This window comes from Bacillus rossius, chromosome 1, assembly GCF_032445375.1.
Source record: "Bacillus rossius redtenbacheri isolate Brsri chromosome 1, Brsri_v3, whole genome shotgun sequence".
Classification (NCBI taxonomy): domain Eukaryota; kingdom Metazoa; phylum Arthropoda; class Insecta; order Phasmatodea; family Bacillidae; genus Bacillus; species Bacillus rossius.
Window position 1 is genome coordinate 347,169,759 of NC_086330.1, and position 24,061 is coordinate 347,193,819.

Consider the following 24,061-nt stretch of genomic DNA (forward strand, 5'->3'; position numbering starts at 1 on the left):
AAGGTTGATGGTTCCGCGTTGCGCGCAGGCTGCCGGCCTATCGGAGCTCCTGAAGGACAATGACGCACTGACGGTGTCGCCGCGCGTGACCCCCCTCCCCCGCCAGCCCTCCCGCGGAAATGTGTGAATTTCGCGGGAAACTGAACCGGCCTGGTTCGGGACAAATCGCACAGTGAAACATGATTTTGCAAGGACTGAAATATTAATTGATGAAAAATAATGTTTAATAAAACCTGTGAAAAAATATACATAAATTAAATTGTTGTAGTGCGGCGGAGGGATATGCCACACCCAGCCGGATCCTTCCACCGGCGCAGCACTCGTTGCATGGCGTTCGCCTCGTCGCACGAACTACACTTTGCTGCGCGCACGAGCGCGTTCGGTGCACACGCTTTTTCGAGATGTTGATGAGCCATAGCGGTCTATGCGACATAGAGGAGCATTGGCGGTCGGCGTCAGGTTGATTCATACATACTCGTGACACGACAATGCTGTGGCTGGCACGTGATTCCATCGGCGTGTCTGAAATTATTCATCTAGTAAACTGAGTGTTGTTGATCACACTAGGTCAGCGTCCACCCGTGACAGTGCAGTCAGTGCTCCCACCCTCGCCTTACCGTGACCGTCAGATTAGACCCGCCGATATTTTCTTTTCTCAGCCGTGTCTGTGCTGTTTCAAAGTGACATTTAGTTTTTGAAGTTAATGTTTTTTTTTATTTAAAGGTAAAAATGAATTATGGAAAACTTATTGAACTAGTGCACAATTATACTGTGCTGTATTATCTGTCCAACCCCAAGTACATGGACACGGATAGCAATAAATACATTTTTAGCTTTTTTCCATTTTGTGTCTTACTTTTTCAGGTTAACTTTCAGTTTGCTCAACAAAATGTTAAATGTATCTTCAGACATTTTGAAGTATTCGTAAAACTTTGCTTCATCATTCTTCAATTCCTTGTAAAGTTTTGCAAATTCCCCTTCCATTATTTTATTTTTCCTGGGCTTACGTTTTCTCACTTCTTGCTACTCCTCTTCTGAGCATTTCATATTTTTCTGTGGTATGTCTTGCTATAGAAAACACTGACTGAGGCCAGTCACACCACGTTCAAGTATGAATGGACGTTACTGTGAGATCAGGGCTGGTGTATTTACATGCTGGCCACGGCGCTGTCATGGCATGGGTTTGTGTGAATCTACCTTAATGGTACCTACAAGGGCTACTTATCAGCAGCAGCCCCATAGAGTGAAACAGTGAAAGACCTAGGTAAACAGTGGCGAGGCGTGAGGTTTACATGAGGGGAAGCAACAACTTCGTTCACATCAAAACTTGATTTGTGGTTGTGGTTGGGGGGGGGGGGGTACGCCCTCCCCCGGGTAAATATGGATTTCAAGGTTAAAAATGGTGCTATTTAAGTAGTTTTCTTAACTGAACATTGATTATTCCACAGGTAGAAAAATTGACATTTTTTTTAAAATAAATTATTTTTAAAAAAATTATGTTTGACTTACATTATTCTGATAGTAAAATACCTACTCTACATTACTTATATACTAAGTGGGAGTGTAGTATCATCGATATCTGGTACAAAATATATAAACAGACAACACATATGGCAAAGTAAGTACTTAAAATAAAGAGAAGAACCTCATAAAAATGTACTAGAATAGTAAAAATTAAATCTTGGTATTTTTCGTACCAACACAAAAGAAATTATCTTCATACGTTGATCAGAAACTCTGTTAACTGGTACGTGTACCAAGAAACTGGCACGTCAATCATTCCTGAAACGCCACGATTTTTTTTTCCTAGCCTAAATTATTCTAAGTGTGTAAGGGGAGGGTCCAGGGAGGACCTAAGTGTGTCTCAGGCCGAAGCCTATACACTCTACCATGCGGGTTTTTAACCATGCGGGGATCAATTAACATGCATTAAGCAAGCAGGTAACTACTGGACAAGAGGGAAGACGGGTCCAGGTAAGAAGAGTTGGAGGGGCTGAGAAATCAACCATGCTAGAGTTGGGTACTTGGGCCTTGTGACCCGTATTTAAATGTTGGGTACTCCTGGGTTATTATTAACCAGGGGCGCATGCGCCCCCAGGGGCGGGCGACTTCACTCGTCAGCCCAGCCCAGCTCCCCAGGCAGCCACAGTTAAACCAGATGTGGGCAGACGAGCCAGTAAACCGGCTCGTACTGCGGGCGCACAGGGCGAAAGGCAGCCTGACATTGCACCATCTTCATCTTCCTTCTTCCAGTCAACAGCCAACAACCTTTCAAGCCAGGGTGGGGGTAAGTCGTTCAGGCGAATTAAGTATCTTGCGAGACGGACCCTCTTGTCCTCCAAAATCCCGGGACGGTTGAAGGTCGCGCCGCCCAGGCTACCACTGGCTCCAAAAGGGCCCCAACTTGAAGGCGCCGCCATCTCTTCCTTCAGAGTTACGATGCTGTTCAGTTCCGTTGCGCGCGCGGCAGTTCACAGCTCCGCAATTTCCAGCCCGCAGTTCATCTACACTTCGCACCCAGGGCACATCGAGCTCCCCTGCGGTGCCGACGGTGCCCCTGTTCGCCGACGGAACTGCTTTCTGCCACGCGCCGAGCTGCATTCAGGCTACTTTTCACCCCGATAGCCGTAATAACGACTCCACAGGCAGGCCATTGGTCCGCGGACTGCTTTTGGTTATTCACAGTCACCCCAGAGAGATTGAAACTCTCGAGCTGGGATCCCGTACCCACCACCCGCGGGACGCGGTCGGTAGCAGTTGGCACTGCTAGGCCGCCTCCCGCACGGCCACAAATCCCCCACGCACTGCCAGCCGACAGCCCGCGAGAGAGATGCGCGCGCCCCGAGAGACGACCGCCGACTGAAACGCGACCTCGCCACCTGCCCTGCCGAACTGTGGCGGACATAGCCGAAGCAGTCGGCGGAAGAATTCCACCGTCTGCTTCGGCCATCTTCGCTTCAGTTCGGTAAGAAAGCGCTACCTTCGTAGCTTCTACCGCGTGTTTTTACAGCCAATCCCCTCCCTGAACCTTTGTATCATGCCACCCCCCCTTCCGAAAGGAAACTACTGCGGCAGCCTTCCTGCTGAAAGCGGTACTACCAGCGCTTCTAAACCTAGCAACGCTTCTAAAACAGCATTTTTTGTGTGTCAACGAGTTCTTTTCTTATAGCGCACAGCGCACAGTATTGGGTCCCAAGAAGATAGTGTAAAAAATACATACACCTAACGGCACGAGCCAAAGTAAAATACTATACTGAATAAAATATTTATTTAAAAAATACAATGTCTGGAAACTGCCTGGGCAAGCACTGCTTGCCTTGCTTGCCCTGACGAGACGCCACTGTAGGTAAATGCCGAATTCAAATTGTTTATAACTACTATTCGGACTTTAAACCAAAAAAACTTTGATATTGATAGTTAGTCCGTGTAATAATCAGTTTACTTCTTCTAGTATTACCTGTAACATATCCATAAATGTTCTATGGACGTTCTCTAATTGCAACTTTCCGAGAGTTTCAATGCTTGCAGCTAAAAATAGGAATACACTGTTTTATTTTGTTTTGATGAAATGTTTGATGATTGGCAGCACCTGTAGTATCTCTGCGACTATTGCTATTGGTTTTTTTTTTATAAATGTTTTGTTTTTGTATTCAAAATTTAAACGTAATGAATTTAATAAGTATCTTATCATTACATGAGGGTCAGATGACTTGAACTTGTGTGAGTTTTTTTTTTTAATGATTATGGTAAGCGGATTGAATTGATCACATTCATTATAGGTTAACATGACATGTTTTCCAATCATTTAAACAAGACTTTGCGTGATTTGGAAAGAGAAATCAACACCAAAGAGAACGCGCTGTCCCAGCTATCAGATGGCAGTGGGAAACATGTTATCGTGTCGAGACCAGCTAATAAGCCGCTGTCAAAGAAACCGTCGAGGTACAATGCGAAAGAAGGTAAAACCAGTATTAGTGAGACAAATACGAAAAGAAATATTGTAGGCAAACCACACAGCTCTGGTTATACCAGGAGAAGTGTACTGACTCCAGTACAAAATCAGGATGTTGAAGAAAAAGTTATTCATAAAGAAATTATTGAGAACTCGGGTGCCACTGTGGAGATAACGGTCAGAACGAAGCCAATCGATCGTACACGCGCACGCTCGCGATCTCGTTCACGCGTCAGGAAAGGTGCCCAGCCCGGTGAAGACTTATCGTCTAAAATGCGTGGGGATGATGGTGGTGAACGTTTTCATCTCCCTCTTGAAAATAAGTGCACGACATATCACAAGAGAAGCGAAAGAAACCATCGTCCGTGGTGTGAACTGTTGAAATCGAGAGACACCGCGTTTACTAATCCATCAGTAACTGCAGTAGAAGTAAATCACAATCACTTGATGCAGTGTGCTGGCATTCCTAAATCTGCTGATGTGAATGAGCGTGGTGAATCTAGTACAAACGTCAATGAAGCACATGCTCCCAGTCACACACAGCTCAGCAGTAAATCAACAGTGGACAATTCAACCAGCAGAATTAAAAGCTGTAAAAATGTTGGTGCGTCCAGTTCTGTAACTTCTGGTCAGCGGCCAATGATTGAACGGGACCTTCTCCGAGATAGTGCTGACAATTGTGGTAGTACTTGTGACAGTGACCAATATCGCAAGGATATTAAAATAGCCTTGGCAAATGTTGATCCAATCAGAGTGTTGAACTTTTTAGTAACAGAGCTGCAAGGAATTTTAAGCAACAGCTGTAAGTTTCTTTAAATGCTTCATTTGTTGCCTAGTTTAAATATGGACATGTGAAATGATTTTAATGTGATGCAAAATTATAAAGTATGTCTCGTAGTTAATGCTGCTATAATTTTGTATTGGAGTTTTATAATTGGTACTCAATTTCCTTGTAGCTAGTAAACCTGTAAGTTACTTACAGTTCACTGAAAATTTTGGAAGTATTGACGTCTTTAAAATAAGGCAAATAATAAATATAATTAGAAATTTTTATGTCTGTGTCAGCAAAATTATTAATACTTAGCATCTTTGTTGAAAATTTTAAATAAAAAGAAATCTCTCAAAAAAAAAAAAATATAATATTCACCTATTTCTCCAGAAGCAGTTACTTTAAACATTTACAGTTTTGTTAGGATTCTCACAATCACTGATGCAGCTTTTCATGACAGGATAAGTCCATTCTTGTGGATGTAAATATTCAACACTATATTAGTGTTAGGGAATAAAATAAGGGGACTTCTGACACTTAACTGTCGGTCGCTGCGATTGCCTATGCATTGTCCTCATTTAGCTTGGTTCGATTCCAACATCCCTGTATGACTTAATTTGTGAGCACAGAGTAAGTGGTTTGGAGCCCACTGTAATATTGGAATTCTCGTACTGGTGCTGTTGCAGCGTTGGCCAGTGGGAGAGTTATGAGGATATTTGGCGAAATGGAGGACACCTTGAAGAGGCTCCACGTCAAGAACAAGTGCGTCAAGTGCCAGCAGCCGGCGACCTCGCTCTCTTGCCCCTCCAAGTCGCGCGAGCCGGCCCAGTCCACACCCGGGCGGGAGGCTGTGGAGGTGGTTGCCCTCCGGGAAACTGTGCGGCAGTCGGAGGCGCGGTGCGGCCAGCTGGCGACGAACAAGGAGCAGCTGGAAGCGTAAGTAACCCCTCACCAACATTGCCCAACCTACGTTAGACTGGATCTGAAATACATTTTTTAGGTCCCCCCCAGAAGAATTGCAAAAAATCATGCATAATTAAAACCCAAAAAAATGCCATAACTCAGCAGTGGAGGTGCTTGTGGTGCCAAATGTTTCTGCTTTGGAAGAAGAACTCATTACTGCAATAAAAAGGTTAAAATATAGAGTTTATATAATTTTACTAACATAAAACAGTTTTCAAAACATAAAGACTGAATTTTTTTCATTGAAGAATTATAGAATTCTTGGAAACTTATCACTTTATGGAATTAATTTTTTAATTAAAAGGGAACATGTTTAAATACACAGGTAGTGTGCAGTACGGCTGACATAGTGGTGTCTTTCAGTAATCTCGTATTTCTTTGGTTGAGATGCTGGTACCTATAGTAGACGCAACATAACTCCGAGCCTGGGTGACGGTTAGAAAATGGATGTGTGTACGTGAGTCACGACATTGGGGAGGGCAGACACGGCGCGGCATTGAGCGATTATGCGTAACTTGATAACAGGGGCTACACGCTACTGCACAGAGTGAAAATGTGGTCCTTCGGTGAAATCCGACGAATATGTTCGTTAACACATCCGTGGTACTTACTAAACGTTTTCGTTTATAGTTTGGATCTGAGGTTTGTGTGCATGTAGTGTATCACTTTTGTTCAGAGCCAGTGTTATATATGTAGGGCAGTACTTCAGTAAAGTACAACTTTATACATAAAATGCCTCCAGTGTTGTCAAAAGTTAAGAGTAAAATACTGCACTCGCAGGCGCGGGAAATCGTCTATAACGTTCTGCAGTTTATGGAAAATGAAGCGCGATTGCAGGAACCTTCCATTTCACTAGAGAAAGCACAGCTGAGAACAGCTAAGGCGACAGGTGTGTCTCGCACGACTGTACAAACAATTAAAAGGGAGGCTAAGAGGACTGAAGCTGGTGAAGGAACATCTTCCGAGACGCCCAACAAGAAGCTAAAGAAAACATGTAAACACGAACTGGACACCTTTGATGAAGCTGTGGTACGACGTACTGTGTACAATTTTTACTTACTTGAAAAACGTGTGCCGACTGTCGAAACTGTACGACGTAAACTAAAGAATGACATAAATTACCAAGGTAGCAATACAACCTTAAGGACGACTTTGAAGAAGCTAGGATTCAGGTGGCAGAAAACCAAATCGCAGTGCTTACTTTTAATAGAAAAATCAGATATTCAGCAAAAACGTATAGAATATCTCAAGAGTATGCGTCAATATAGAAACGATGAACGCACAATTATATACATGGATGAATCGTACATATTGTCGTCTCATGTAAAAAATAAAATGTGGAGTGACATGTCCTCAAATGGTTTACTAGTGCCTGTCGCGAAGGGTCAAAGATTAATAATGATTCACGCAGGTGGCGAAAAAGGTTTTATCCCAAATGCTCTGGCAATGTGGAAGTCGCAGCAGGCAACAGGGGATTATCACAAAAACATGAATAAAGATAATTATGAAAAATGGCTCACCGAACAATTAACACCAAATCTTCCACCAAACAGTATTGTTGTGATAGATAATGCTCCTTATCACAATGTTAAAATAAATAAAACGCCTACCTCCAGCTCGACAAAATTGGAAATGCAGCAGTGGTTAAGTAAGGAGAATATTTCCTTTACTAGCGACATGCTCAAACCAAACTTTTATAACCTCATAAAGAAGCACAAACCATCGCAAGTGCAGTACTCGGCAGACAGACTATTGGTAAATAGTGGCCACACATTACTTCGTCTGCCCCCTTATCATCCGGATTTAAATCCGATAGAAAGCTTATGGGCTAAAGTTAAAGGAGAAGTCGCTTCAAGAAATGTTACTTGCAATTTGGCAAATGTAAAAAAACTTTGCGAGGAGATATTCAACCGAATGGGTCCAGAATATTGGATACCGATTTGCAATCACGTCAAGACACTCGAGAATGAATACTGGAATAAGGATGTTCGTTTTGACATTGAAATTTCAATTATCAATTGATAAAGTGATTGTTCAGTTAGGTGATGCAAACAGTGACAGCAGTGACGTTTACACATTAGACTCTTCGGATGGAACAGTCAGTGGCGTTGAAGAACTGAGGTAGTGCTTGGAACGTCAGTGGTAAGTGGTCAATGTTTTCTGCTTTTCTCTACCTGCTGTGCAAGGTCGCCGTATCTGCTTATACCCCCTCCTTATCCACCCAACCCCCCACACGTGTTGTAGTCCCTACTCCTCATGTGTGACGTAGCTCAAGCTCGGAGTTATATTGAGCCTAGTGTACGTTTGGCTTCAACATGATCTTCAGTATCACCTTTACTTTTGATAGGGTATTCATCCTCGGAATCCAGAATATTCCGATTGAAGCAGGGCTCTTTCACACATTGCTGCACATAGTGGTGCATGTCAACCCACTTCTTTTGCACACTCAATTTCGGGAGCAGTCTCTTTGGCACTCACAATGTATGAGCTGCAGCAGGTTGTTTGGTGCCAGGGGTAAATTGTACTTATATTCTTCCTGTCCGATGCGCTACTGAAAAGACGTTACCCTTGCATGCCTGGGACTTGGTTATATACTCACACTATGCTAGCGGGGGGCAGCTGAAGTAGGAGGAAGACTCATAAGATTAATAATGTAGTTTGCAAGGTTTTTTTTTATCAACGGTCTGAACATATTTCTTGTATTTGGTTTTGTCAAGTCCCTGTGAACATTTACCTCTGTTTAAATGGACAATTAATTTTTCTCCTAACCATGCAACGTAATTATTCGATGGCTACGAGTTGAATATTTCCACAACTTTCTGCAGTTCACTTTCATTTCGTAGCTTGTTGAAGCGTGGGATTGAACCTCTCTGTACAAAGTAGAGGTTGTGTCGCATCCCATAACGTGTATGAGAAGTACTTAGGTGTTTTGTCATGTTACCAAAGGCTTTGTGTAATTTTCTGCAGTATGCTGCAGTAAACGTTTATACCAATGATAGAATTTTCCTTGAACTAACTTGTACACGGCACCTTGGGGTTGCATCAGTGAGTGCAGCAATGAGTACTAGGATATCTGAGTCCACGCTAATAGATCCCATTTGTAACTGTTGTATGGTCATGTCCGTCCAAAAACCACATTTTAATTTATCCTATCGTCGGACTGTAAAAAAACTAAAGGTAACTCTTATTTCGATAAAGTAGTCTTTTGTTTGGACATATTCTGGTGGAATAGGGGGGGGGGGATGTTGCTGATTTAGCATAAGGACTACGCCCAGCTGCATGGAGGTAAACTTAAATATGTTTGACAGAGAAGAGAAGAAGGTTCCAATCACCATTATTTATTTCTGCTCTTATTAAATCATTAATTATAGAAACTTTCTTGAAACACTGCAGTCTTAATTTAGCTGTATGGGGGTCTTTCTGCTAGTGTCTTCATCGTGCTGGAGGATACAGCTCTCGTATGATAGAAAGATAGAATAGATTATTGATAGGAAGACAAGTTTATCACCTCGTGAATACCCCTGAGAGTTTCAAGGTTCTTCACAACGCTCCAAAATAAAAAAAGCCACAGCTGCCCAAGAAAGTGAATGAGATCATAATGCTCTTGCTTAAGCATGTGGACAACAGCATTCTTAGCAAATACTTCACTCCACAATTCTTCCATACCACTGCCACTTATGATTTTGCCCACCGCACCCATGTAATTCATAAATAGACGAAATCCACCTAATCTCACAATCACCTTGGACAGCTCATCAGTTTCGTCCACCTGGAGAGTATATCGATGACATTAACGAAAATTGACTGATCAAATGTAACAATACAAATTTGTTGCTGCATCCTGCATTCATCAGCCTGAAATAAAGATGGGTGTTAATTAAGGTGGGGTTAGAAGTTTGAAGATTGACGTATGGCAAGGGTATCACTGCTGACTTTTCATAACATGAATTTTTATATTGTGCATTGATCGCAATCATGTCAATTTTGCTATCAATGCTATTTACATCCATTTACAACAGATGTTACACTTTGCATACATTCTTCAAATACTTGAAATTTTTGGGACAGTAATCGTTTGGCACATTTTTGATTGCAATGGGGATGCTTCTTGTAAGCCTCTTTATCAACCATTTCCCCACAACAAAGACAAAGTATTTAAAAGTTGAAGAGATGTAGATAACTTCTGAGGAGGGGTTTTGTTATTTTTGTTCCTCCAAGTAGACACTGGAATGTAATTCCCACGTCTGGTATGATTTGTTTCTGCACTGTACGTGTAATCGCATATGACTAATGACCTCAATTTTTTTCCACAGTCCTAGCTTTTCTGTTTATACTAATATTTCTCAAAATCTCAAACCTCTTGTCACATTGACACTGTTAAGGCTGCTGGGTACGGTGTGCTAAATAGTGGGAAATATGTGTACCGCTGTTTATCTTTTTTGGGAGAATGAATGAAGTTAAAGCTATAAACCTTTTGGATGTAAGTAATATAATGTCGTATAGTTGTCTGAGACTTTTTATATTTTTAAAAAGATTTAAAATTTCTAAATTAAAAAAATGGAAAATAAACCATTTTTAAAATAAATTTCTTGATTTCAGTGAACGAATGCAGCATAAATACCACAGAAAGCTATGTCTTAGACTCGCACCTTACCATGTTCTATAGTAATTTGCAACCTGAACATTACTTGAATAATAATCATCCTGTAAAACTAGTAATCAAAATTAAATAATTTAAATATTTTCTCTCATGAAAACAGGACATCTATTTGTGGAGATATGTTGCTTCTATCCCCAACACCTTGAGTGAATGCGGAGCAGGCATGTGAGCGATAAGAAAGTGGCAACTCACGTTTCCTGAAACCAAGACGGATTATCGGCATGGCCTTTTGGTTCGTTGATAGCTTGTTTCCTTTTCTTAATTTTTTCATTGCAAGATTATATTTAAAACATTGCATTTTGAGGATTCTTTTATTGAAGCGTGTTATGATGCAGTGCGGAATGAAAGGGCGAGAAAACCTGCGGAGTAGCGAAATCATCTGGCACAATTCCCACATGCAATGTTCCGGAGATGGAACCCACTGGGGTTTGAACCCGGATCGCCGTGGTGGGAGGCTAGGATCAATATCAGTTGATTTCCGCGGCTCCTGCTGTTATTGAACATTGTGAATAAGTTATACAATAAAAGTAATCAAAACGGCGTGGTGTTCTATCAATTCCTCCTTCAATACGTTAGTAAGAAAGCCTTTCAGGAAAAAATCATTAAACTCAAGAGAACTGAAATTCCAGAAATAAAAACATATTGCCGTCCCTTTAAACTGTAACTTTCGCAATTGAAAACATCAAATTTTGCATATCAGATGAGAGTTAATTTTCGTAAGCAAAATAGTCTCTTGGAACACAACCCCAACATTCCCAATACCAGCAAATTTGTATGAATCTGAAATACTGTTTTCACTTTTTTTTTTTTTTAAATTTATGTTCAATTTTAAATATTGGGATACACAAGAAATTTTTTTTAAAATTTTGTGTGTTTTGAAAAATTAATTTATTTTTGATATTATATTAAATACATACATTAAAGTGGTGCAAAATACAAGTATTAAGCTGTGGTTCACTCTATCTTCATTTACAGCTCCTCACAAGTATCTCTTCTTTGGCCCTCTGGGCTTCTTGTTGGGCTGTTATGTATAAGGGATCCTTAATATCCATCTTGGCAAACCGTTTTGAAAACTGAGGGTTTACTATTTCTTGCAGCAGACATTTCTTGTAGAATCGGAAACAAACATAATAATAAATTCACTTAGGTATGTTGTATGTGTGTAAACATAAACTTTAATTATATTTTTATTTTAACAGTGCAAGTTCTCTGTATATGTTAAGCTGTTGATAAGAAGACATATTTGAGTCGTAAATGTGTGTGTGTGTGTGTACCATAATTGCTTACGAAAAAACTACCAGTAATGCAATGTATATGTTGTTAATTGATATCAGTGGTATAAAAACCTTACAGTGAAAGATGTGTTACAAAAATGAAGAACCATAGAGGCATATAAATGTAGACTTCATTTAGCACCACTGTATGAACTACACATTTTACTGCTCTACTCAATAATTGTATGTAAAATAATAAGAAAAATACCTGCACAAATATGCTTCCATTTTTTTCGCACCAGAAAGCGTCGTATTTTTCGATAATTACATGTCATCCAGTGGGAAGTGTAAAGCACAAGGTAACAATATTTTCTTCCCATTATGTGCATCTGTCCTTGCACTTGATAAAAATAGTTTGAATCACGTCTCAGTAGCGGTTTTCCGTTAATTATTGCGCAGTAAGTCATCTGGAATCAGTACATGATATGTTTTATGACACAAATATTGTACAAAATGAATCTATAAGTTCATTTTCAATAAGTGGTCATTGTATTTAGCAGTACTAAACAGATAAAATGAACACATATATAGCTGAATATGTTTACCTGTCCATTATTGATAGCTTCTTTCGGACTTTGGTACTTATCTGCTGAAAGAGGGCACTTAATTTCCATAATGACATCGTCACGCACCAAACCATCTGCATCAGAATTTTACATGACTTCTGTATGAGTTAATCGTAAAACAGAAATTACATTATCAAATTTAAAAATTATATATAATTTCATATTTTAAATGTAGGGGAGAGTGTTGTACCAATGGACAATTTTCAGAAAAAACATTTTTTCTACAAGGTTTTTTACAATACTTTAATTCTGATTACAGTCAAATAATTGTTGGTTTTCATAGGTTAAAATGTATTTTTTCCCCAAAACTTATCTCTTAAAATTTTACTTTTTTCTAAGACAAACAAAAAAAACGTGCTATGTGTCCAAAGGTACATTATATATATATGTACCTTTGGACATTTGTATTGCACCTTTGTAAATAGGATTTTCAATTAGTATTCCCTAAATAAAAACCTTAAATGAATAACTTAATTTTACTTAAAGTAATCTAATAGTATTAACAGGTAAGTTAAGTTAAAAAAGTAAGGAATCTCTACAAAGATCACATGTTAGGCAATTAGTAGGCCAAAACATTAAACAATATCTTACTAACTTAATGTACAGTAAGTGAACTAAAATCAACACTGAATGACAAGAGTGAAATTTGTCTTTCAGAACCTCCAACTGCAATAGGTTGGGGGAGTTTTTTCTCTATATCACTCTCAACAATATCAAAATTGTCTTCACTTTCTCTCTTAAACTTATTAGTTTTCTCTACTCTCTTTAGATATTTTACTTGATATTCTGAATTGTTAACGACATTACTTATTTCAGCCACATAATAAAAAATCTTTTTCTTTCCCATTAATCTAAGACAAAGTCTCCTGCTTTCACTGTGTTCTCTTATGACCTTTCTTCTGTAATTTCTTCTTCTCTTGCTGTGTCTTGCAGTAGACTTTTGAATGTTTCATTCTCTGAATCTGTATCTTGTTCAGTTACGCCGAAGTCATCTTCCGAACTTGAATAAGTCAATTTTCTTTTCACTTTCTTTTTCATGGGTATGACTTCTGCCTTCTTTTCTTGTTGTTTGTTTTATTCTTGTTCTTTGTTTTGGATTTTTCTTCTTCAATGGTGAGTTTTTCTGGCCTGTCTGTCATGATCATAGATTTTCCTTTTTTCCGTCCACCTGTTTTCTTGCGTGGCAAAGCCTTAGGAAATGGTCTGATCACATATGGAGATATTCTGGATTGTCCAGCTTCCACAACTTGATTGCCATTAGCTGCTATTGAAGTTCCCACTGTTTAAGGTCCTGGCTGCACAGCAGAACTTGCATCTTCAGTGTTTTCATATGGTCTATCCGTAAAATTAGAGGGTAAATACTCTTCATCGCCAAAAATATTTTCATTCAGTGGGTGTATCCCAGTAACTTCAAAGCCGCTGACAATGTTTTTTGCAGAAAATGCTTGCAAGTAGGCCTTACTACACATCTGGGCTACTTCGTAGATGGTCAGGGGTTTGCCAGGATTGGAGAGCATCCATTCATTTACAGCAACATTATAAAACTTTTTGTATGGTCCAAATACAGTTTTGTCTAGAGGTTGCAACTTATGCGAGGTATGTGGTGGGAAGGTCAACATTACAACCCCGGACTCCTTAGCTTTGTTAATGAACGCAATAGAAATGTGTGTCTCGTGGTTTTCTAGTATGAGCAGTACAGGAATATCCTTAGATGGCTTTACATGCTGAATGAAGTGATCCAAATACTGTATTCTACTGTCCGAGCCATGTTGGTGACTACCCCTCTCTCTCCCTGTCTTGTAGCTGGCATTTGTGTTGGCCCGCCTGCATCCAGAATGTTATCGTAATAATGACTGATGGCCACATCATCAGATTCCTGTAGCTATATATACTCAACAGCATGAATTTTCATCATTTGGCACAGACAGTGCTATATGTAGTCGTTATGTTAACATGGAATTAGTTCTTCATGAGGAAAGAATGTATGGCTAGTTGTATATTGCTTTCGAAAGTTAGGTAGATACAAGTTTAATAGTCATCATGATATTTTGTAATATTATTATATATAGCCAATGACTTATTAATTTTTTTTTTTAATTGTTAGATATTTTCTAAATAGCATCATTTTGTAGTAAAAATTTTGAGAATGCTTTCTTTACCTAAAATGTTCACAGAGAGGTGACTGATAAAAGGAAAAGAATTGAAATTTTAGAAATCAAAGAAAGGGAATACCAACAGAAGATCTATGAACTAACTGAAGAGATGAAAAAATTGAAGGTAAAAAATGATGACCAACTGAAAATGCTTACCAACTTTTCAAACTTGTCAGTCCAGCTCACAAATGAGAACAAGGTATGTATACTAGTAATGCTCACTCCTCTCTACAAAACTTGAACTGTCATAAAGGAATTCAGTGTGATGGTCCGAGTCTTTATTAATCACTGTGCTGTCTGTTGCTGGGGTATGCAAATTTTGGATTGATTTCGTAAGTTTTTGACAGTGATGGTTAGGAAGACTAATAATAATGATATTGCACTTTGTTGATGCATACCGAGAACATTTGCATGAATGTATGTATGTATTGGTTTGCCCTACTTAATTACCATCGTAGTTACTCTACTTTGCCACATTAATTATTTTTGATCCATGGTTGTCTCAAGGCTCAAGGCTTGAGTAATGATATTATGTTTGCTACCGACTCTCAGGTTCATGGTTTCAAACCCAATTAGGCAATTTATTTTTAATGTATCCATATATATTGTTTAGAAGGGCTCTAAAAATCCAGTGCCGCCCTTCAAAGCAGAGTGTATGTTATAATGTTATCTGACATTGTACCTTGAATAAAATGTATATGTGGCACAGTGGCATGTGTGTGAAGTCATTTTATTGTAAACCTAAGGGTTTTTAATTTAAATTAAGGCACTGTTGGTATTTATGAATTACTTGTCAGCATGTAAAAATATCATGCATGAATTTTATTTGTTATGGGGTGTCGTAGACAGTATCTAAAATGATGATTATGGCAAAACTGTCCATCTGAGGCTCACAACCATGATTGGTTATAAAAAATATTATATTGTTGTTCCTTGAGGTTCTTGCGGCATCATGTGTTATTGCTAAACATGTTTTATTCACATCTACACAACCCTGCTCTGTTTTTACCTGACCCAGTAACTCAAAGATTTCGGTTAATATCATCTTTAGTCTTGAATGTTCTTAAAGATTTAGAAATTATTTACAATTATAAATTCTGGAGGTAACTTGAAAAACTTTTATTTGGTTACAAGTCATTGAATTTAATGTGAGTATTATTCAAACATGTATACATGTTTGAAAGTTTTAATTTTGTAACTATTCAGAGTTAAGAATCTTAAAATCACCACTGAGTTAAGTATGCAGAAGACTACAATAGTCTTCTCAATAATTGGAGCCTTTATAACTTAATGCATAGACTAATACTGTGGACAAATTCCTCAGTTGTGTTGCACTTTATTAGGTACCTGCTGTAATTATCTCATAGACTAGATGAAAAGATGGACTTGGAAATTTCCAGAGTCATGATTTAATTTATTGGATGTGAGTTTTAACAGCCTCAGTGTTGCTATAAAAAACAGTTGAATGGACAAAAATAACTCCAGAGGCTTGTATCATGACAATAGTTGACTGGCACAACCAACCGTAGGTATAATTCTGTCTGTCCGTCGAAAGTGAGTTTGCCAAACTTTTGAAAGACAGATGGATGGAATTTACCAGGTCATCTGATTGGCCACTGGTGATGTGATTAACCAATTAACTAATGAAGGCTTTGGGCTACTGTAATTCCGGCTTTACTGTCCCTTGTGACCTCGTCGACCAATGTTAAATATCAATATTTATTAAAAAAAAATTCTTTTGGAGGGTTATGGCTTAGAGAGTGACGGCCAAACTGGTGGCTTGCGATATTGTTTCTTTCGGACTGGTTGAAGAATCTTTCAACAAAGAAATCTTATCATATATACTGTCGTTTATTAAATTTTTTGTTTTTATGTGTAGAATAAGTTGGTAACAGACACTGTATTGAAGCTATGATATTTTTCACAGAACTTCTGAAAAATTTTCATGTATTTTTGTACTATATATATATATTTTTTGTTATTCTTCTTTATTTGATTTATTTTTATAAATACAGTGTTTAAGAGAATTACTTTTCGTTTCTTCATCACATACCATATGTTGCATTAATAGGTTACTCAGCAAAATAATACGACATAAACATTTGTACCAAGACATTTAAGATTAATTCATGTGTGTCTGGCCTTCGAGTTGGTTTGAAAAATGTTATCTGGCCCTCAAAAAGAGTGAAGTTGGTCATCACCGGTTTAGAGCGTTGCTGATTTTACAGATGGTCAACTCCTTTCAGGAGGCACAGTCGAAGATGGCGTCGCGCCTCCGCGAGGCGAATCAGTGTGTGGCGAGGCTGGAAATGGAGCTGCAAGTCGCGAGGCTGGACAGCGAGAAGTACCGTCTCATGCTTGAGGACAGGAGCAGGGACGTGGAGGGTTTGAAGCAGCTCGTCAAGTACGTATCTCGCTGCAGTTGGGAGCCACAGTCGTCCGACCACTCACTTCACACCAACGTGATCTGGGTTTGATTCTCGGTGGAATCAAACCCAGTGTTTTATGTTGGTGAGAAAAGTGATGATTATTTCTTGGGTTTGTTTGTTTTTAGGGGTACTCCTGTTTCCCACACACATTCATTGTGTCAATGCTTTATTCTCATCTAGGTTACCTCTCACCGATATAGACGAGACTTTAAGCTACAATTTATTAATACCGGACATTTTTGGAAGCCTTGTTCAGAAACAAATTTCAGTATCCCTCTGGCTGATGTCAGATTCAGTATTTCATGATCACAGTAAATTGTATGCATGCATTGATAACGAGACACTGTCACATTCGTGTTACAAAAAAATTAATATTTTCTTTAATGATTAGTACTCTTATATGCATTAATTAAAATAAAAGTATTTCAATGGACAGCGATTTTTAATGCAGCTCATTCAATACTAATTTTCTTAATACACTACCAACTGGACAGGATGTATACATAGCAATATTTTCATTGAATTTTTTTTTACTTTTACTGGCAGTATTTTTTTATTTTAAGTTGAATTTCACAGTATTTAAAGTTTTCAGATAAGTTTTGTCTTTTAACAGTTAAAACTAGCTGTGCATGTAGCATAACAAACAGAAAACACAAATACAACAAATTGCAGCATAAGCCAATGTGTGCATGTGTGTGTGTGTGTGTGTCAAGATGATAACTATAGTTTGCTGGTTTGTTGTAAAAAGTCATGTATACAAATACTACATGTTAGTATTTTACAGTGAAAGAGTTTTAAACCTGTGTTTGGGACTATGACCATGTTGTTTTAGCGATTTTGATGGATTATTGAACATCAGTATAATTTTTATGGGACTACCAAAGGAAAATTAATATACAGATGGTATTGGTCTTCCTTACATGTCATGACTGAAATGTACTTGTGAAATGAAAATGAACCCGCTAGAAAACAGGAAACACTGTAATGAAATGAAAACCAACACTACATAATGATAAACGCTGAGCGAACTAATGATGCTGGCAGTGCAGAAATGTGACTTGGCACCCAAAGTAAACTGCCAGAATCCACGCACAGGAATCTGAATGCGGGCAGTCTGATGGGTGCCGAACAATAAAATGTGTGCTGAAACACAGAATGCCGGATTCAAAACCTTACACAGTAATTGCACTCAGTTGGAGTGTTTTTGGATGCCATTTCGAGTTCAGATAGCTACTCTTGCTATTTGTAAACTACTGCTACTCCTTTAGCCTACTCATCAGTATTTTAGACTATGAAACCAATATGTAAGCAATCATTATGTAATTTTTATTATGTTTTGTTTGGTCTTTGGATAAAAAGGCTATACATTAAGTAATGTATTTTTTTTAATTTGGCATACCATTTTTTGGGGTAGTTAAAAAAGGTTTGTCACAATTAAAAAAAAAAAGGGTGCATGTACTTATGTACGCGCGTGAAAAGTTATACTTCTTTGGCATCATTAAAAAATAGTTTTTAATTGCATGCAAATAATTAATTAGTACAATAAAATAATAAAAGGGCTGTAAAAAGATAGTCAACACAGTCAAGAAAGTTCAGTTTAAATTGAAATTTTAAATAAATAAAATTTTGAGAATTATAAATATATATGACATAATTTGTACTAAATATTATAAGATTCTTAATTTTAAATATTTATTATTGATTATTTAATATTTTAAAAGAAAATAAATAAATTTAATAATAAATTCAGAAATTTAATTTAAGTTTATTCATTTTTTAAATATTTATTATTTTCTTAATTAAATATTCACTTTTCATATTTATCAAAAAGTTTTCATTAATTTATTCGTTTATTTTTATAAATTTTTATTATTTATTCAGTTTAATAATAAATATTAAAAATTAATATATTAATTAGAATTTCGAATTTAATTTATAAATATCAATTTTTTATTAAATGTTTTATTAAATTTATTTCTTTATTTTGTAAATATTAAATAAACAATAATAAATATTTGACAATAATTTAATAATATTTAGTATTAATTATATTAAATAATAATATTTTAATTTATATCAATAAATAATACATACGGATAGTTAACCTCAATTGTATTGGAGCACTTGAAAAAGTATATAAGCACAATTTGTTTTACAAATATTTACAAATAGTAAATAATATTAATCAAAATATTCAATTTAAATCACTACTGAATATAATTTATTAGCACATATATAATTCACACTTGTATGAAACTAAAACACGTGTTGTGAATGTAGAAACTAGAAACATGTGGATAAATACTGTAAATATGAAAACAGTGATCAGAGGCGACAAGCGTGCCAACATGCGCGACTAATAGAGGTTCTATTTCTATTTTGTTGGTAGCTTTTTTTCGAGACTTAATGAGTGGTTTAGCGGGCAGCTTCAATCTGTTAATTTTGTGTTACAGTGATGCACGCGCATCTTAAAATTTCACTCTCATAATTTTTTCATAACGCACCTAAAAAAGTATAAAAAAAAATTACCTACCGCCGAGTTCTGAACCACGGCCCTTCAGCATATTGACCACGCAGTATAGCCACTGACAGAAGGATACGAGAAAAATGTGTATTATACAGTAGAGTCCCGCTAATCCAAACCCCGCTAATCTGACAATCCGTCTAATCCGAATAGGGCTAGGACAAAAAATTTAATTTTTTTATAACATTTAAGAACTAGGAAAAGTAAAGAAAAACAATTTTTTTCAAGTAATGTTGTACGTTTATTAATATGTACATAAGAAACTTATAATTTATCTATTTCACTAACTGAAAAGAGAAAAAATAAGATTACGTACATACTTAGTACTTAAATACATATGTACGTATTGAAAATTTTTGAATTTACTTACATACTATATGTAGAATTCATGTTATGTACAGGATTGACAAAAAACAAAATGTAAAATAGCAAACCATTATCTAAGAGGCAAAATCAGTAATATTCCTTTGACGAAATGCACTAAATCGGCTTGAAGATGCAATATTTCGCCAACGCTGCATAAACATAACATCTGTTTGGGTTGCATCGGCATGTTGCTCGACGTAAAGCCAGATCAAGGGCACTGGCTGTGGCAGTGTGAGAAACATCATCAGTCGGCGCGTTCCCTTCCTCCTCACTGTCGTCTGCATCGAGATCAGTTGACGTTCCCTGCACAGCTGCTACGATATCTTCATCTGTGGCCACAGTCGTCAATGGCTGTCCACTTTTCAACGCACTCTTCTGCATTTTCGCAACCTGGTACAATTTTGACATCAGACACTAAATACTCCTCAAAAAGACAATATATGGCATTAAATGACAAAATCCCGCGTAATCATAATTTTCGCTAATCCGAACAGGGTTCGGTCCCAATTAGTTTGGATTAGCGGGATTGTACTGTATTTGATGTAATACCAAAATAATGTGTTTTTTTTTAAACCTTGGAATTTGCTCTTTACTATGACTATTTTAGTTTACCAAAATAAATTCCATGGTAATGTCTCTATCATAAAGTTTCATTTGGCACACCAATACGTTTGGTATGTCCCCTAATGTGGGTTTATGTTCATACACGTGGGTCTGCCATCTTCCTGTGAAAAAAATTTCACTCTCATCATTTTTTCATAACGCGCCTAAAGAAGTATAACTTCAAAAATTAAATTCCAACAAACATCAGCAGAAAAATCTATTCACATATGTGTTCTTGCCATGCCAATATTACAAAGTAGGCGAGTCCTACCAGTGTATTTAAATGTCTCCAAAAAGTATGGTCACCTGACATTGCCACTGTTTGGTCTGACAACACCTGTACAGACATCATGGAAATGCTTCTTTAATGCTTCTTTCCTGGTTCATAATAGTCTGCTATTATTTTTTACAGCTTTATTTTTAGTGTTTGTTGCAACTTGTTGGCGAGTTAACCAAAGAATGTACCAACTGTAACAGTTTCATTTTAATTGAAACTGATTTTTCTGTACATAAGAATAAGTTTTAATACACAAACAGGGTAAATTCAGTAACGTTGTTATTAAACTTGGAAATTCAGGGAATGGACCTATTTGAAATCCTGGAAAAGTCATGAAAATTTCTCAGTGATAGTACTTAGTTTGTGTGGAAAATGTCATGCTCCAGTCTGCCATCACTCAGACTGTGAAAGCATTTTTTTTCTTTCACATGGTGTGTTAGTGCATAGTCATACACCTATAAAATAGTATTTGCAAGGTTCTGTGTGAAATAAAGAAAGTGTAGGGATAAGTAGGCCATCAGTGAAGATCCTAAAGCATGTATTTCCTTTATGTCTGTCAGAAATTGCAAACTAGGTAAATTTTTTTTTTTTTAACTAAAACGAATCACGGAAATTTTAAATTATGTTTGATATAAGACAGGTAATTATTATTACAGATTTGTGCAACATCCTGATAATTCTATGTATCGTTATTCAGCTGTCTTTATATATTTAAGTTAATGATCGTTTGTGCGGTTCATTTTTTTCAGAAACATCCAGCTCATAGTCTCGGAACAGCTAACCAATTTGAAACATGTGGTACCGCACAAGGTAGCCAAGGATCAGCTGGACAGCCTCATTCGTGCCGTGAGCGAATGCTCCGTGAAAATGGGCGAAGGAGACGGAGACGTGGCGATGGAACTTCCCGAGGGCACTCAGGTCACGAGGAGGAACGCAAGCCGCCCGCACTGCTCGTCTCCGTCCTCCAGCGTGGTGAGTTCCAGACCGGCCATCTCCCCGACGTGGCAGATGATCAGCGACATTGCCAGCAACAACGACGAGGAAGACGATAGAGTGCATCCCTCGGTCGTGTTGGCCCACGGAGTGGACAGCGACGCGGAGAGCTGCCACCTTGACGAAACTGTGCGGTTCGACGACAGTGAGGGAATAGAGGCCGGGGACCACCGGCGGTTCCGCAGCCTGCCGAGCGTCGACGATTCGACGACGCCGGAACGGCGCGAGTCGCGAAGCGTCTCGAACGCCAGCTCGGCCTCCGGGCTGTCAAGGAACGACTTTGTCCAGGTCTGCGCGCCGGGAAGTCGCGGAGTAGACCCTGAGCCGGTCGAAGAGAATTCAGGGTATCTCAAACTGTGCAAAGTGTTCCAGGAAATCAGCCAGAAAATTGTATTTCGTTCTGACCCTATGCAGCTGTTTCAGGAACATGGTGCAAGTGCTGACAATTCTTCCAAACAAAATTGATTGTTTGGAAAATGCTTGACTTTCATCTGTTCATTGCAGAGATAATAAATACTTAAATTTGTTTTTAAGTTTAATGCCTACAAGAATACTACAATGTAAATACGTACTGTTTTTTGATTCAGGTATCACAAACATGTCAAATGAGTTTTAATGAAGTTTTACAAAGGTAATGAGTACTTGGTGTCTAAATTAATGGCCATGCTAATTGTAAACATTGATAAGCGTATAACCTGTTATTTCATCTCGGCTCTTCCATTTGTAATTTTTATTTTATTTTGCAGTTGAATATGAAGAAGGAAAGAATAGTTAGTGTAAAAGAAAACATGTGCATTATCCCTAGTAGTGATTACAAACCTCTGTGCATACTTTTAGTTTTTAATTTGAAAGTTTGACAGTTAATTCAAAGAAATTACTTTCTGAGAATATATGAGTTCCTTTATATGTTTTATATATATTTATTTCTGTTTCTCATAAAATATTTAATTGGAAATTTGTATACAATCACTTATTCAGTATTTATAAGATGGTGATTTTTTAATGCATGTAGATACCTTTGACAGATTAAATATATTTTTAAATTAAATAAGTTTTATTTTAAAAGATTCTAGTTTTATTATGGTTTTGTCAGTAAAGTATATTTGAGATGGCGACAGTCTAAGATATAAGAAAAGTTCTTGTTATGACAAAATTCAAACATTAAAGCGTTTTGTATACTCATTCAGGCAGTATTAATTAAAATAAATTTTATGAGCTTAATATAATTTAATTTGTACCTGATTTAATTTTTTGGGAAAGAATATTTTTTGTTATTTTTTTTTTAAATGTTTTAGTTGCAGTTGTATCAGTGTGTGTGTGATGTCAATAGATAACATGTTTCATAAAAATAAAATAAATACTCTTTGTAAATGTGCATGGTCTAGCAGAAAGTTGACCTCTTTCTTTGTTTAAGTATTTATGCAAGGTATCTTCTAAAAAAGTTTAATAATTTTTTCGCAGGAAAGTTATCACAAACAGAAAAATTTATTGTCTTAACAATACATAACATTAGGGTTTCTTTCCAAGTAGTCGCTATCGACTTTGATGGATAACATTTGTCCTGCTGTGAAATCAATTTCAAGAAGCCCTCCCGGTACAAAAATTGGTGCTGAGCAATTTCAGTTCTTCACATTCTGTTGCACCTCTTCATTGCTTCCGAAGAGATAGTGTCGACTTCAGGGCAAGAAAAAGGTGGAAGTCATGGGGCAAGATTGGGACTAGGCCGTATGATTTCATCTCTCCCATCCCAGATGACAATTGTGTTCTGCAGTGTCCCTTGTTGGGTGGGGATCTTGCACTGTTGTCCAAGAACACCACCCCCATTACTCAAGCACTCTAATTTCTTGCATCGAATGGCAGTCTTCAGTTTGATTAGTGTGTGGCAACAATATGCTGCATTGTGTCCCTGCATTACGAAATTGAGCAAAATCATGTCCCAGAACACTGTTGGCATAATTTTTCCTGAGGACTGCAACATTCATATTTTTTTGTGATGGGTTAGCTGGGATGTTTCTATGACAATGAAGCAGACTTGATGTCCGTTGTAAAGTGGTGCACCCTTATCTCATCGGCTGTGATGATCTTGAACAGGAAGTTATTGCCCTTGCGCTTGTACCGCATAAAGTGTTCAAAGCTTATTGCTGTTCTTGCATTGTTGAGATCAGAGGTGAGCTGTGTGGACAACCATCTTGCCGACAACTACCGATGTTCCCACAAGTCATAAATCATGTGCAAGCGAGTTATATCACAATAGTGACTTTTGTGAGAGTTAATAGTATATTATTTACCATCATGATAGAATCTGTTTACAGGTGTAAAAAAATAAAAGCATTGTGATAGTTAGTTTGTCCAGACAGCATTTGGGCTGTAGTATAAAGGAGAGTATGCAGAATTTTTTAAAAATTTTTTGTGATGGTTGGTTAGGGGATGGTGATAGATGGAGCCACTTTGCCTGCTGTTTACTTTCAAATTATTTCCATTTGTTAGGGTGAATAATACAGGGTGTCCATAAATTGTCTTGACAACTTCACA

The 24,061-nt window shown here is 37.6% G+C and overlaps 1 protein-coding gene across 2 annotated transcripts; it reads left to right on the forward strand.

The window, feature by feature from the left end:
• Positions 1 to 3,476: 3,476 nt before the first annotated feature.
• Positions 3,477 to 22,577, forward strand: LOC134528185 (uncharacterized). 2 transcript variants are annotated; one of them, XM_063361574.1, is made up of 5 exons: positions 3,477 to 4,754; positions 5,408 to 5,657; positions 14,359 to 14,536; positions 16,566 to 16,741; positions 21,286 to 22,577. In XM_063361574.1, exons 1-5 carry the CDS (start codon positions 3,791 to 3,793, stop codon positions 21,992 to 21,994), a joined length of 2,277 nt encoding a protein of 758 aa, XP_063217644.1. In that variant the 5' UTR covers positions 3,477 to 3,790; the 3' UTR covers positions 21,995 to 22,577. The 2 variants fall into 2 exon arrangements, with proteins under 2 accessions (XP_063217644.1, XP_063217645.1); XM_063361575.1 differs by having other exon boundaries at positions 16,584 to 16,741.
• The last annotated feature ends 1,484 nt before the right edge of the window (positions 22,578 to 24,061 follow it).